The 15934-nt window shown below is 49.6% G+C and overlaps 2 protein-coding genes across 2 annotated transcripts; both read right to left on the reverse strand.

Moving 5' to 3' along the window:
• Window positions 1-576: 576 nt before the first annotated feature.
• N7539_006629 (histidine phosphatase family protein) lies at window positions 577-2181 on the reverse strand (the record flags this gene model as incomplete). The annotated part of the gene is made up of 1 exon (XM_056936230.1): window positions 577-2181. One exon carries the CDS (start codon window positions 2179-2181, stop codon window positions 577-579), a length of 1605 nt encoding a protein of 534 aa, XP_056788165.1.
• Window positions 2182-5595: 3414 nt separating this feature from the next.
• Window positions 5596-7133, reverse strand: N7539_006630 (uncharacterized protein; the record flags this gene model as incomplete). The annotated part of the gene is made up of 2 exons (XM_056936231.1): window positions 5596-6814; window positions 6838-7133. 2 exons carry the CDS (start codon window positions 7131-7133, stop codon window positions 5596-5598), a joined length of 1515 nt encoding a protein of 504 aa, XP_056788166.1.
• Window positions 7134-15934: the final 8801 nt, after the last annotated feature.

Genomic DNA, 15934 nt, shown 5'->3' on the forward strand with positions numbered 1-15934 from the left:
TACATTTCTCTGCGGTCAAACGAAGACTGCCTAGTGTTATCGAGTTGCCGGGGAGTGAAGCTTCGTCAGCGATCCGCGCAATGAAATGGGCTCTGCGACGAGAGTTGGGTGGTTTTTTTGGGGTGAGAGAGCATTTGGCGGCTGTCTGAAACTAGTCTTGAATTTGGCAAATTTTATTACCATCGTTTGGGGAGAGTCTTAGGCTCAGATTATCATTTGAGGCGTCCTCGGTAGAACCGTACACACGGATTGAGCTGGCCGTCTGATAACTGGTCTCAATTTGACAATGCCACTAGAGCGAGGATGGACCATCAAGCGAGACGATATGATTATATCTGGGTCAAACCAAGGGTTATGGGATCTCCCATCCATATTGGCGTGCGTATATCGCAAGCTAACCAAGAAAATGCAACAAAAAGAAAGAAAGCATGCGGGCCTCTATGTCAAAAAATGGAGGAACATCGACAGTAAAATAAGGACAATCTCAAGTCCTTGAACCTGCCCGGCATCAATAGACAGTTGATTCCTAGTTTTTTTTCTCCCCCTTTCTCTCGCTTCACGAACCGTCCCTCGTTCTCAATTTGAAGTCACGGCACAGCTTGACCATTCTCCCCCATCACGAGCAAAGCTCAACGCATTCACAAAGTCATCCCTCCTACACCGTCCCAATCGATCAACCTGGCACCCTTTCAATGGCGCCACGCGATCATTCACCAAGACCCGCACCAGCGGCTCCGTCTCCCGTCCACAAAGCATCATCTCGACATACGCGCGCGCCGCAAAGGGCACCGCCCAAGACGCAGAATACCCATCTGCCTCGGCCGCAGACACGATTCGGTCCAAAGGCAACGGCACCGAGCCGTTATACAGGCCCATGGCGAAGAAGATGGGGATCATGCCGTTGTCATGGGTGAAGTCTGCGTAGATGGCGCGGTCGACGGGGAATGTGTCTGCGCCGGGGGCGTCCAGGGTGCGGTTGATGGTGGTATGGTCGTTGACGGGGGTCTGGGTCATGCGGGCGATGAGTTCGTTGATGAAGCCGACGCCTTGGGTGGGACCGAGCGGGTTGCCGGCGCCGTAGCCGTAGTATTTACCCAGGGATTGGAGGTAATTGTACTGGGACCATTCGGCTTCGGTGAAGAGGGAGCAGAATGGGGAGAGGTGGGTTGCGTCCTTGGTGGATGCGATTGTGTCATATGGGCACATGTCCATGAGGCTGATCACGTCGTTGTCGCTGAGGCGGACTCCGGGAAGAGAGTGTTGGAGGCGTTTGGCGATGGGGGGAGCAATGAGCGCGGCATATTGGCTTGAAGCTTGGTCTCCACGTTTGTTGGCTTCAAAGGCTGCGCACGTGTTGTGGTTGAGGGTGTTGTTAGCGCCGGGCTCCTCGGAGATCAGCACGCTGATAGCGGCAGTGGCTTGATCGTGGTCTGCGGCTGAGTCTTGCAATTTGGAGTCTTCGTATCCTCGAATGAACAGTTCCCCTGACGCGACGACCCGCGAAGAGTCGGACGATCGAATGAAAGGGACATGGTTTCGGGTCAAGCTAGCGTAGCGCTGATAGAATTTGATGCCCGAATTGACCATCTCATCCTGGCCAAAGCTCGTGAGGTCATCGCTCCCCAGAGTGTAGTTATACGAGTGCAAGAATCCAGTTTGGCCGCGATAAGCCGTCGCATTGGCCTGGATGGCCTGGATGAGCGATGTATACTTTTTGCCCTTCGATGCCGTTGGGTATCGCGCACCATGGCGAGACAAGACTTGGACAAATGTGAGCTTGCACTCTTGGGGCACTTCGTTCGACACGCCTTCGTGGGCGAGCGAATAAAAGGGGGAATATTGACCCCAGCGATGTGGCAGCTCAGAGAAGCATTGGTAGCCGCCATTGACAGTGTCACACGGGTGCGTGGCCCGATTGGCATGACCCGGCGATTCGTCTGATGCGAAGAACGCTGTGGAGTCCTCATCTTTCATGGCGGCCCCGTAGGAGTCTTCAAGACACCCGATGAGAGCATACCCGGCCGCAAGCAGGACTAGAGTCAGGAGCAGCGCCAAGCGCCGGATGACGCGAAGACGCATTTTCCCTTGAAGAAATTGCACGTCGTGGTACTCTGGCTCTAGCGAGTCACCGAGGAGACTTTGCTCTTCATCTTTCTTGCGCTTCTCGTCAAGGCTAGCCATCTCTGACTCTGTGGGCGGATCAAGACACTTCGGCGCCGTCTGAGGATAAATAGCTTGAAGCGGGGACACGAAGCACTTTGCACAAGCCAAAGGTGATACAGACACTATCCATGATCAAAGGAAAGTGAAAGGTTCCTCGAGCAGATTGATGAATGTGTGTGGTGTCATATCGACAAGGGTGCTCATCCCCTCTGTTTGTCTTTCTCTCTTTCTCTCTCTCCACCGATTCGGAACGATCTTGGAGTAGAATCACTCTGTCCATTCCACTCGTGTTCTCCGTACCTGTTGAGCAGTCGCCTGAGACTTGAGGCCCACAAAGAGACCGTGATGGATTAGGTAATCGCCAGTAGTGCCGTGGCCCGTGACCTCGTGGACTGTCTGCGATTACTGATTGGGTCTCTTAGTCCCCAGTCTCCAGTCTGGCTGGGCACGTGGGCCAATACGCTCTTGGAGTGACAAGACCCAGCGATCGACAAAGTGTCAGCATTCCAGACAGGACGATCCTCGTATGATGTCGAGCATACTGGAGACGCAGTCCTATGTACGAGACGAAGGAGACTTCACTATTGATGAAGTGGTGTATATTTCGACCTTTTGCCCGATCCCTCCATATTGCCAAGTGCCCGCAACATATCCGACCGCAGACGTGTTATTTTGCAAGGTTCTCAATGACGATCAAACATACGTACGGCCGGGCATGTACAATCTTGATCCATCACCATCCGGATCTGCGATGACACGGCAAGACCCTTCTCGTCAGACCTGGCATCCAGACTGAAAATCACAATAGCCCGGTCAAACCTAATACCCAGGTTTACTCCCCCGACTCAGATCAAAGACCAGCCAGCAGAAATTAGCCTGCAAACAGCCCGTCCCAGCAACACGGGAACCACCGGACGGATCGGAGTCCAACTTTGGTCCGGCAGAGCTCGAGAGATTAGGTTCCGACTTTGGATAGCCTCATCCGTGATCCAGAAGCTATCGATTCAGTCGATCTTAATCAGGTCCGTTCCGAAAGCGACGGACGGGACGAGAGTCGATCGGTCACTTCCTTGACGGATGGAGGTCGACTTCATACATTCACACATCATACATCCCGTCCGACAAGGATTCCGTCGGACCCGAAACGGAGACCCGCTCGCGTGGATGTTGTTTGGGGACAAAGGTACATCATTGGGTCGTATCTAAGCCAGCTGGAGGCTTGTGGACTAAACTGACCTTTTTCCATGAGATCAGTCAGAACCAGTACAATTGATACGGGCATCTTCTACTTAAACTTGATACCTACTTGCACTCGCACCGGTTCATTTTATCATCTCTATAGGTAGGAATGCATGTAGTACGCGAAAACCACCTGCAATAATGGAGTTGCCAGTTACTTGTATGGCTTGGCAATCGATTCAATGAAGGGATAATTTCAATCAAGCCCGTGAATTGATAGATAATAAATACAACAATGGAAAATCAGAATACCTCCTACCGAAGCTTCTCCATACCATGAGACCCACGGGCATCCATATATGGAAAGAGCAAGAAAAGAATCTAGTTCCAGTTGATTCCACGCCGAATTGACATTGGATGTTTCAGCACCCTCACTCTCATCTAACTGCATGACGTTGCATCGGCAAGGAGGTATCTCACCACAACTTACGTACTTTACTTGCGTACTATACATGCGTTCAAGATCCAAGGGTCCATGCATATAAGCAAGTGGAGGTCGTCAGGATAGATCAGGCCCCGACTGAACCACTCTCGGAAGTTCAACATGGAATTCCTGGTGTTTGTCCGGTGGATAAGGTATGTGTATTGGGATATGTATATGGGGACAAAGTGCAGATGGATCCATCGAGATTAGGTTAGGTTAGGTAGGCAAGGCGTGAAAGTCGTGGACAAGACGGGAGGTACGGTGAGGCTGAGTCATTAGGCCTCCATGCGCCGGAGGATCTATCTCACGTCGATTATTTGATATGCTCTACACTGATGAGTGTAGGTAAGCACCGACCTACAGGAGCCTAGACAAGTGTCTCGGTGGTCTCGAATGTGAGTTGAGTGGATATACTGCATATTCAGTACATCCATACTACATACGACATGCAGTAGAGACCGTGGAATCGTGGATGTACTGTACTCGACAGACATGTGTTATCGGTATGACGATGCATGTCGACGTAACCTACCCAAGATCACTTCCAGAGTTATTAGGCTGCGCCGCTGCTGCATCTCAGATCGCAACCGGGAAAATACATCACCTGCATTTACACATGGGGGCAATGGCTTACGACACGCCTAGATCGATGTGAATATTTCAAACTATGAAGGGGGTACGGTACGTCTGGGGAGTATTTAGGTGGACGCAAAGAGGCTTTCGCAAGGGAGCGGTGTGTTCGGGATCATTGTCATGTATGTGAGACTGAGTCATGGCTTGATCTGTTGTAGAAGGAGATGGACTAGGGGAAGACAGTTTCCAGGTCACTCCTGCGGTAGGGTATAACATTTGATAAAAGCGTAAAGCAAAAGATGGGAAGATATGGCAGCAGATGCTATGTAGGTGGCTGGTTTGGAACGACCTTTGACATTCCCTGGTGACATCCTCCAGCTTTGAACCAACCCTATTTTTTATCACGTCTATAGCGACTTGTCTTGGACCAAAACCTAGAGCTAGAATCATTGAGGATGAGATCGGCTCATACCGTCAATCCGATCTTGTGGCTTCCTACTCGACTCTCGTAGTCGATCACACCAGATTCCATGGTCCATGGAGATGCTCGGTGTTTATTTGTAAGCTAAAGATTAATGAAAGCATTTAAGGATTGACAAACAATCAAGAATCATTGCAAAAATGCTTGCAAATAAACATCTAGGATAGGTATCTTCGCGGTGGAATGGGCACGATCTATATACTCGAGTCACAGGGTCAGCTCTCGACAAGCACCTATGCCTCCGAAGATAATTTTAGAATGTTGGGAATAGCTTTCTGTAAGAAATGAGGCCCGTCGTTGTGCTTTGTGCCGTATCGCAGCGACGCTCATATCCATATCCACCGGCAAGAGGGTGCAAAATAACCGGCACCTTCAAAACAAAAACGCACTGGAGACCACTGTGCGTCGAACAGCGAACAAGAATCACAAGAAGCCACGGGCAGATTAAGTTGCACGGGGTCTGGTGTCACAATTTGAATAATGACACGAATCAAAACGCCAGAATATGTTCTATGAAGCAAGGTACAGTTTGGCTGAAAAACAACAACAATTAATATGAATATCAAAAAGTGTCTCCTCGAAGCCTTCCCCCCACACATAAACTGACGGCCAAGAGCACGTGCATCAAGAAAATATAGAAGCGTGACCGGCTGAGAGTCAGGTGCAAGAAAAGCCTGCTGGAAAGCGAAATCTACTCAAGCCGTCGACCGTGAGATCAAGATCTCGACCAAGGTTTCTGCAGTGGTGCCAAAGACACGCCAGCCATCGATGCTGGATTCGTTCGCGGCGAGATATCACCGGTAGAAGATTGAGATGGGTAGTGAAGAGGTGGTGGATGATGAGGGTCAGATGAACCAGTGATAGGCCCAGCAGGGGAAGAGAACGTGGACGAAGCATCGGAGGCTGCCCACTCACTTTGAGATCGAACCGATTCCAACAGTCGCATGGGTGCAGGTTCCCTCTTCACTGACGTCGGACTCGAAGCTGTTCCCGATTTGGGTGTGTCCATTCCCGATACCATGTTTAGATGTATTGGTCGTGGTGATGATGGTCTCTGTAACGAGTACTTTGCGCCATCCAACCGCTCAGAGGCCTCCCTGAAGAAATTTCTTTCCGCCCGGTAGTGATCTCTCTGGCTCACAAGGAACCGAATCTCTTCAGCCTGGTGCCGGATTGTCTCCGCTTGACGTTGAATCTCCTCCTGTTGGGTATTAAGTCGCTGTTCCAGTTGCATTTCGTTGCGCTTGCGATTACGGAATCTCCGGGAAGCGTCGCTGTTGGCTTTCCGTTTTTCGGCTTGGGTAGAAGAACCCGATTTCAGGTCTAGTAAGCATGGAATCATTGCTTGAGTTCCAGGTTTTTCATCCGGCAAGTTGCTATGAGTTACCACTGTTGAGGGCATTTCTCGATCGATCAGATTAGGTCTTGGGTAGTTCGAGGGTGCTGGTGTAGAGCTTGTCGCTGTAGAAGAAGATATTGGAACACCTGCGACTAGGGGGAAGCGTGTCCGATATGGCTGAAGATCGATTGTGGCGTCGATGGACTCGCTTCGAGAGAATGAGGATGGGCCCGTGGAGTGGGACCGGTGCTCATGTGTCTGGAAAGAACGTTTGATGGTGAATTGAGTGAGTTTCTCGTCAAGGGTTGCAGGACTGGTGATGAGGCGATAGGTCGCAATGCTGTATCGTGAGATATTGGCGAGCCGACGAGGGATGGCAAGGGGACCTGCTGCTGCTGCTGACCAAAGTTTACTGGGGGTTCCTGAGAGAGAAATGGAGATTGGGCTGTCTTTGAGCGAGCGGAGGCCGTCATCCCCACTGGGGTAGAGTAGTAAGAAGACGGTGACTCGGGAATTCTTCCGGATCGTTGTAATGACCTGGGCGATAAGGGCTGAGATGCTAGCGACATAGATGACAGAGGCGCGGGAGACGAGCCTTGTCTGGGTCTGATGGCGGACCTGGCGGAGGTGGAAGACATGCTAGCTCGAGATGTTCGCTCGCGGCGAATGGGCTTCTCCAGAGGGGTCATGCCTCGCACCGGCGGGTTGAGAATCGCATGCACGCCAATGGACCGTGAGGATGAGATATCCACTGGAGGTTCAACTGGCACATAAGGATGCCATGTTTGAGGTCGTGCCCGGAGAGGTGGTCGATGAGCCGAATGACGAGGGCTTGAAAGGACCTTTTCTGTTGGGCTCCGGTCATCGATGCGTGAGCGAGCTTCGAACTCGGATAATCGGTCGTTGCGCAACATTTTCTGCGACGGTGAATGTGAGGTGGGTGTTTGAGTGAACACAGAAGAAGAGCATGACCGACTTGGTTCCCGTCCAGAAAGACCAGAGTCCCCGTGGGGAGTGGGTAAGAAGAAGCCTCGCGAATAGTCCAAATCTGTCTGCAGAAGGCTCGGCAATCGTGGCAGGGGTTGAGGCCCAAAATGGGGAGACGTTTGGATATTCAAGCCGAGCTGCAGGGTCGCCAGGATGCCGAGACAGTCTCCAGTATGAAGAGACGATTCGTAGCTGTGAGACGTGAAGGGCGAGTCTTCAATCGAGCAATATCACTGATAAGAACGTCGCAGAGCGTACTGCGCAATACGTGATGTTTTAATTCTCCTCCAGTCCGTCAACTGATATTTTCGTTTTTCTTTTCTTTTTCAATTCGGGTAGCCAGATGGACGAGAAGCGTTTGTCTTGGGCCCTGTTGGCGGTGGTATGTCTGTCGAGCGTGAAGATGCTTTTTTTTGAAATGTAAGATTGTTCTGCACCCAGCAGAGATGACGCGAGTCCTTGAGACCTTTGAGCTCGCAGCTGTCACCGGTTTGGTCGAGCCAATCAAGAATGGAGCGGAGCTGAAATGCGCAACACTGGTAGTTTGAGTTGAGATCAGATCTCGCAATGCCAGTGCAGGGCACCGGTGTTATTTGGGCCGCCGTTCAACACGAGTGGACCGGAATGCGAGAGCAACGGGACCCGTGTTGTTGATGAGGCAAGAGATAGATCGAGGAGAAAAGTACGACTGAATGGCAATCGGCATGCGCATAAACACCCACACGGATGTTCAATTGGACTCGAGATGATGTATGATTCTGGAGGCCCAAGTGGCAAAGAGATACCTCAATCAATGTACAAGGTCCAGGGGAAGGTAGTCGGAAGTGATAGTTGTGTCGACGTTCCACCCGAGAGAAGAAGACTCAAGGTGAGTGAATGATGAAATGCGGTTAATCATCGACCGTGACGCGAATCGCTCACATCGAACGAGGATCAACGGCCGTCAGGGTGGACCAGAACCAGAAAGAAGGCAGCGGTGTGAAGCCACCACCGCTCCAGACTGGATGCTGCCAGTGGAATCCGTCAGTTGAGGTGAGGTACGTCTCCAGTTAGATCAGGAACCGCATTACACGCTTGTCGCAACTGCGCTTGGTCTAGACTCCACACGAGGAATTGATGGATTGATGAACTGGTGGATGGTTTTTGAAGCTGCCTCGTCTTGAACGCTGTCTGATCATTTCTCATTTCTATCCTGGGGTCTCCGCCAGAATCACAGAATATAGCCACTGATCCTTAAGAAACAAGGTTTCTCATATTGAGGCAAGAGAATAGCTCCCATCACCTGATGCGATTCATTAATCTGAACGGCTGTGTTTTTCCGTGAGTCTTTTTTTTTTCCTTTTCTTTTTTTCCTATTGCAGTAAGTTCATTCGCAACTTTTTTTTCAATTCCGATTTTTCACGTGTCTCGATCGAGCGTGTCGGGTTTGTTTGATTCCTTATTTTTCCGTCCGATACAGTGGAGTTATACAGTCGATCAGTATACAGTAGTTATACACTGCTTGGGTCATTCTTTCTCTACTTCTCTCATTGAACCCAGAAACTTAGTCAACGAGCTTGATGGAATGTACAGCGTGTTGACTGCTCATCTCGAACCTGGCAGTCTAGTCTGGACGGGTGCCCGATAGGATCGATGTGATCATGATTCGTGCTTTCATCATTTCTCTGCCCTCTCTTCCTCTCCCTCTCTCTCTCTCTCTCTCTCTCTCTCTCTCTCTCTATTGCTAATGATTATACCCGACCCAATAATCGCGCGGTTCTTCCCGTTGGGCATTGACGGCATTGAAACGGGCCTCACCTCTTAGTCCAACCTGGTTCCCCATCCACCTTTTCCACTCCTCTGATGTACGCCCTTTGCCTCGTACCTTTTTCCCCAAGCTCTGACCACACTTCAATCTGGCACTTTGGATGCACCGCATCTCAGACTCGGGAGAAAAACGGGGATCGGGAACCCGGGGGCTAGACTGTTGACGAGGTCTCTTTTGATCGTGACTGATCTCAAGGACCGTGTGTGAGAGTCCAGCGTGAAATGAGAAAGAGAGGTCATGATTTGCCCTCACCGGCTGTCACCTTGGTAGAATGCCACGGTGCCTCGAGCACAATATACAGCCAATCACTTGTCCTCAGCTATGAGAAATTGTTATTCAGACCAGGTCTGTGATTTTGCAGCATGTCATCTCCCCAATGGACAAGCGGCACCATCCGTCATTTTTTATTCTTGCTATTCGGTGGGGACTCTGGGGAGAAGGAGAGATAGAGAGAGAGAGAGAAAAGATCGGGGATTGAGGCATGAGTGGAGGAGACGGAAAAAAAAGGGGATACCAAAAAGGCGGCAAGAATTAAGAGACAGGGGCCCCAGTCCAAGTTGAGACTCAAACCAGGGTCAGGGCCCAACTGCCGTCTCCCTGTTCCTGTGGGTAATCGTACATGACTCCATGTAGGCGAAATGCGCCTTCAGCCTCGATGGGGCGGCTAATGCTAACGCAAGTGAATATTTTTGCTTTGGCGGATTTTTTTTTTATTTTGATTTTTTTTGGGGAAATTTTTCTGATCCTTTTTTCGCTTCTTTCCACCTTTTTCTCTCATGATGAGGTTAGTCCATTCTGGACCAATTGCCTTCTCTGCGACTTATTTCCCCTGCGGCTGGGAAATCCAGTCATTTCTAGGTTTAGCTTTGACTTTACTCCAGCTGCCCGACCTCGTGGCCAAATGCAGACCAGACCGGAATCAGGCGTAGCTCGGGGGCGTCGGGGCTCCGGGAAAGCTCGATGGAGGCGAAGATGGGCGGTCTCGAACAATTGCTATGGAGGGCCCGGAGGCACCACTTATTCCCTGGCTAAGAGTCACATATATCGCAAAACTAAGAGTAAGTAGCAAAGTACTACTAGTAACTAGTATGTACGAAGTACAGTATGGATTATGGAGTGGTAGGCAATTAATACTGGACAATAGGTACTTGCCAGCAACTATAGAAATCTCGAGTGTAGACGGGCCAAACTCACTAATAGTCAGACACAGGTAGTAGATAAAACAAAACACCTTCCGCATCTTGGGGCCAGTCAAGACTCCGAAAGAGCTCCTGCAAGCCGTTCCAAGATTTACACATTTCCATGGCCTGTAGGTGTGCCGTGACGTCCGGTCGGTCCTAGAACCACTGCGAACACGGTCAATGAACGGCTTTTGGGATGTTTCGCTGAGCCTAAGAGGAGAGGACTGCATATGTTGACTTCCAGTCTTGGTGGACCTAGAGTAGGAAGCGCTTCACGCGACAACCTCCATACAGGCAGACACAGTTTCTCCTTTCCACCACCCGAGTAACAAGCCGACTTTGAAGTCTCTTACGACATCACAAGTTCATCCCCACGGGCCTGAATGAGTGGTTCTCTTCCACCCCTCTCCCTCTGCATCACGATGGCGACATGCTTATTGCTTTTTGATCTCCATCGGCTTCGTTGGCAGATTTGCTTTTGTTGCGAGGATTTCTTCCCGACAATCTCAATGTTATGGCTCGGCACGCGGGTTCAGCGGGAGATTGGAAAATCCGCAAACTCCTCACGCACACTCGGGTCAGAGTCTGACGAAGACGAACTCCAAAAGCGTGGAGAGCAATTCCGGTCTCCGAGTCACCGCTGGACCGATGTCAAGATGACGCTTGCCTAGCGCTAAGGGAGACGGCAAATCAGAAACCCCGCCAATGTTCACTAGTCACTTTGGTGTCGACAGTGCAGTAGCTCAAACACCACATGGTTTGTGATGATCAGAATCATTTATCCACAATGTTTCAAAAGACCTCTAATTTATTGTCTCGACCATGCTTTCACGGTTAATATTGGCGAGTACGTACCAAGCACAGTAGTGACTCGGGGAGTCGGGACTATAAGACGCAACGTACACAGGGTTCAGCAAAAGCTTGATCAAAAAGCTAAGGGTAAGCTTGCATTGGAGGTTCTCATTTCTGACGGCGGCTCCGACAGGATCAAAGTCATAGGGGTACTGCTATCCGTGGATTGAGTATTGAGTGTTCACTGTTGAGTATTGGTCCCCAAAGCCTACGCTGAACAATTTCCCGGCAAATCTCTGAATCGTGGAGAAAGTTAATTAAAAGCGAGTGGTGGGTGGCGGTCTAGCACGTGGCAGGGGTCCTTCTCTCCTTGAGCGCTGCGCCAGAGTCGTGCTAACAAACAATTTGGTGGAGCCAATGGATATCGAGGCTGTATCCGCTTGGAAGCGTTAGCCGTCCCAGGAAAAGATTCAACTCGTGGCGTGAGGCTAGTGATTAGTGATTCACCTGGGTCAGCATAGGGTGGAGTGTATAGTAGGCTAGTCCGTAGTTGAAAGACTAGTTTCTCAGGGCCAAGCGAGCTGGCTGTCGTCTTCTACGCGGGTTACGCGCTTCGCGGAGGTGGAAAGGAACTAGTCAAGTCAATGCCGGAGTTCATAATCAACTGGACAGACGAGCCAATTGCACTTTGAATGGCATACTTGCCGCGGGTAATTGAGCTATTGTGCAGGCGGCCTCTTTGTGATCAAACAATATCGGAGATCACCATCTACAATAGGTAGCATAGGAAATGAAACCGATCAAAGACCCTTGCCAGCAGTCATCCGTGGTAGTTCTCAAAGCGCTACCTATGCTGCTCACGTAGCCACAAGGCGGTAGGTACTAGACAGACGAGCTACGGTTGATTGCCCGTATAACCGAGCTCTTTCTCTTTCAGAGCTAGTACTTTGACCGCCAAACACGCATGGTGGAGAGGAAAGTACCATATCACCCCGAATCGGTATATGGATTGTGGTCATCACTGATCGTGGATATAGGAAACACTTGATATTTAGTACAAATCCTCGTTAATTACCTTAGTGGTGAGTCGTGACTAGTGACTACTACCGTTCTTGGCCTTGACGGCCGTCATAATGTCATGTGCACGACTCAACAACCGGCCAGCGCATGAACGGACCCTTCTCCACAGGCACCAACTTACTTGCATTGTTGTTGCCGACACTCCCCAGTCCCCACAACATCCACCTTAGTGAGCGGTCACTCTTGTTCTTGTACTCCATTCTCCACCTGGCAGGCTGGCTCATTCACGCCATGAGCACACTAGCACGTCAGATAAGCGTCCGCTAGTCGAATTGGAATAAGTGGATAAAGCGACCACCGGCCAGGATTCCTCCCATTTTGGATCTCACAAAGCCCCGTGAAAAGGTAGCTCCTCTCAGAAGGCTTCCCGAAGGTCCCTCGGCAGCCAGAGCACCCTTGTCGACTACAGAGGTCATTCTTCATCACCGTTGGACGGATAAACACAATTCTCTCGTAACTCTAATCACTTCAGTTTTACGGCTTCGATGGGCCTCAATCCGAACCACGGACTGCTCAGTTGCCCCTCCGACGGGCCGTGGCGGTACCCACGGTCGCGTGGACCGTCGCCAACGCGGCCCATTTGGAGGTGCACAGGTCAGCCCTGCTGTCGGTCTGCTATGCGAGATCGGCGGTCAACTGCTGTACTACTGCGACTACGCAGTTGGTACGAAGTACTAGTTCGGGGTAGGTACCTATTAACTAACTACTACTTAAGTACTACTAGTTAGTTACTACTAGTTAGTTACTACTAGTTAGTTACTACTAGTTAGTTACTACTAGTTAGTTACTACTAGTTAGTTACTACTAGTTAGTTACTACTAGTTAGTTACTACTAGTTAGTTACTAGTACAAACTGGAGTGGCAGTCCTTCGGGTCCCGAATGCAATCGATCAGCGAAGGGAGTAAGTATGTCCATGTCCATGAGCAAGGGTACCTCATCCTGCATATTCTTTGAATACTATCAAGCGGGTGTGTGTGGACTCACAGTATAGACCGCAGACAAAGGGTGCAAGACCTTGCAGAGCGGATCAGATATGCAAATCCGGCGGCCATCCATCGTCAAATCTTGAGAGGACGGCGGACCTGGAAGGGCGTGAATTAGGTTCCGGAATTGACCCCCTTATCCCCGGCCTTTGTCCCACATATGTGGTGCTCTGAGAGGCGTCGTACTTTGTTGTGAACAATATTTTTTATTTACATTCGACAATAACGAAGAGTTGAATCATATCGTTCGTGTGATCTTTTCCAAAGGATTACCTGCGGACGGATTGTAGGATCTTCTGCAGCGGTCACAAGTGAGCCTCCGAGTCGCTTGGTAACTGTGGCTCATCCTTCCAAGTATTACGCAAGTCAGTGCCACACATTCATCACCATGAGGGTAATCCAATCCCGTTGAATAGGATCCGATGATCTATGGCTCTAAGCGAACAATGGGTATGTTGCACTGTGATGTCCTGCAAATATCCAATTTTGTTTATTTTTTCCTGTGAACTCCTATCATTCCGGTTGAACCGAGAATATCTTTTGGAGGTCCCTATCATGTCTTTAACATTGTTCACGTTTCTCACCTCTGTAGCAGTGTACATCATTAGTATGGACTATGGAGTATGGAGTATGGCTATGGATTATGGAGCCCATCTGATGAACGAAATCCCGCCCGACTGATTACCCTAACCGGCTAGCCACCTTCTCGACGACCCACCGAGTCACCAGAATCTCCTCTCGAGAAATAGTGGAAAATCCTGGTAAAGGCCCAAACAGGCAAAGGACGCAGAATGCGATCGAAGCGGTCTGGGGCCACGGCCTTTGGGCTGGACCTGATAACCACGTACAGGCGGTGGCGGGCAGACCTCAAACCGCCGGAACCACAGTCTCGGGTTCCATGAGAATCAATAGACGAATGAAAGTCCAATGAAAAATATCAAAAGAAAAAAAAAAAGGAAAAGAAAAGCAAATACACCGAACTGCTCCCAGTTTCAATTTTAGGCTGTCTATCTTGCCCAAGGCCCAGAAAAAAGATGAAAAAAGGTCAGTCCCGCCTAGGCAGGTGATTATCGGAGGGGGAATCTCGGTTGGCGTAATGCGCGTCATTTCGCTACTGGATATGGCTATGGACGCTAGTGGTGCCCTAGTGTCTTCCCTGTCGGGTTTGTATTTCTGTTCCCTTTCTGTTGGATTTGCAAACTGTGAGGCCATAGTTGACGCGATGGTGGGATTGTTCCTAGCTAACCAGCTTAGGTGGACGACGTCGTTCCTTGGGGCTATGGATGAGTGCGCGCAATGTTCAATGTTTATGAATGAATGCTTGGATACTATACCGAAAATTATATTTACGAAGCCGGGCTTTCAACCTCCGTGACTACAACGTGGGTCATGGACCACCTCGGAACCCCGAACAGGACTGCGGGTTCCGTTGTGAGCTTAAACAAAGGCTGTGAGTGTGATAGAATGGTCCCAAGTAAGCGGTACCCGGGTGAGGTGATCTTTTAACTTTCATGGCCAAGTGAGTACCGGTTAGTTGCCTTTGCACAACTAGCTTGGAATCCTGCGAGATCCTTCAACCATTGCAGGGTTAAAAGGATCTATCATTCTGTATATTGTGTAGTTGGAAGTTCGGAGAGGAGGTGAACACTACAATCATGAGAGATAAGTCGGGAGGAGAGACAAACATTACAAGTACCGACCTAGGCTCATCTTTCTACTACAGCATAAGGAACCACTTTCCACCCGTTGAAAATCAACCACCTAAGCTATAGCCAAAGACTGTGCATGGAATAATCACAATTAATAAGACTCTGAGTACCGAGGCGAGACGATATATCGGGTGAACCCTTGAATTCCCTCAAAGTTGAATCACCTTTCCGACAGTCCATCCTGACAACTTAAACTATCTAAGCTTTTCCATCCTTTTCAAGTGTACTCCTCAATCTGGCCCGTTCTTCCTTTTGGGGGCCAATCCTCTGTAAGTAGTAAACCTACTAGCGCTGTTCGTCCAAAGTCCACAACTCAAAACTTCAAATCCGCAGTAACCGCCAGTGGTGAGATAAGCAAGAAAAGCAAATGAGAATCACATCAATTTACCCGCATATAACAAAGTATGAACGTGTATGTCATGTGCGCGCAGCGCAGGCCGTAGTGCGTACTGTAAATGGATGGCGAGCTTCCTGCCTACGTGGACTACTATAAGTATATGAGGACAGGAAGTGCCTGTAAAGAGCCCCTTAATTGAGGAAACCTTCTGCAAATCATGTGTGAGAGGTACTACGAGTCATGATAAGTAGGAAGAGCAAGTCGATGAGTTAGATCAATTACTGTGCAGACTGCAGACTCTGTAGTCTGTAGTCTGTAGTCTGTAGTCTGTAGTCTGTAGTCTGTAGTCTGTAGTCTGTAGTCTGTAGTCTGTCTGTAGTCTGTAGTCTGACGCTGTACAGTCGAGTGCGGTGCCCAGCATTGAGTGCTCATTGTACTTATTGGCACGCTTTGCAGAAAACTACCGATAGCCAGACAAATCCGTCCGGCATGGATAAGATCATCATGTCTCATCGGGCTATGCGTCAGTTTTTGCTGCTTACATTGTATGCCAGTGTGATATAGGCCCTCGTCAAGAACATAGTCTCATAGACTACGGCGGACGGAATGACTATGGTATCAATGAGAGACATGCACCTTCTGGTGGTAATTCCTACATGGCATAAGCTGCAAATGTGTGTGTAGACTGAACTCTCGTTTTTCTAAGGGTGTATTGACGCCTGACCTTTAAGTATGTATTTACCGCGAAGTATGTAGTGTGAAGGTATTACATACTATGATACTACATAACACTATATACTATATAGTATGTACTACTACCTGTCAGCCCGCGAGGAGG

This window comes from Penicillium diatomitis (assembly GCF_028827545.1).
Source record: "Penicillium diatomitis strain IBT 30728 chromosome Unknown utg000009l_segment0_segment0, whole genome shotgun sequence".
Lineage (NCBI taxonomy): Eukaryota > Fungi > Ascomycota > Eurotiomycetes > Eurotiales > Aspergillaceae > Penicillium > Penicillium diatomitis.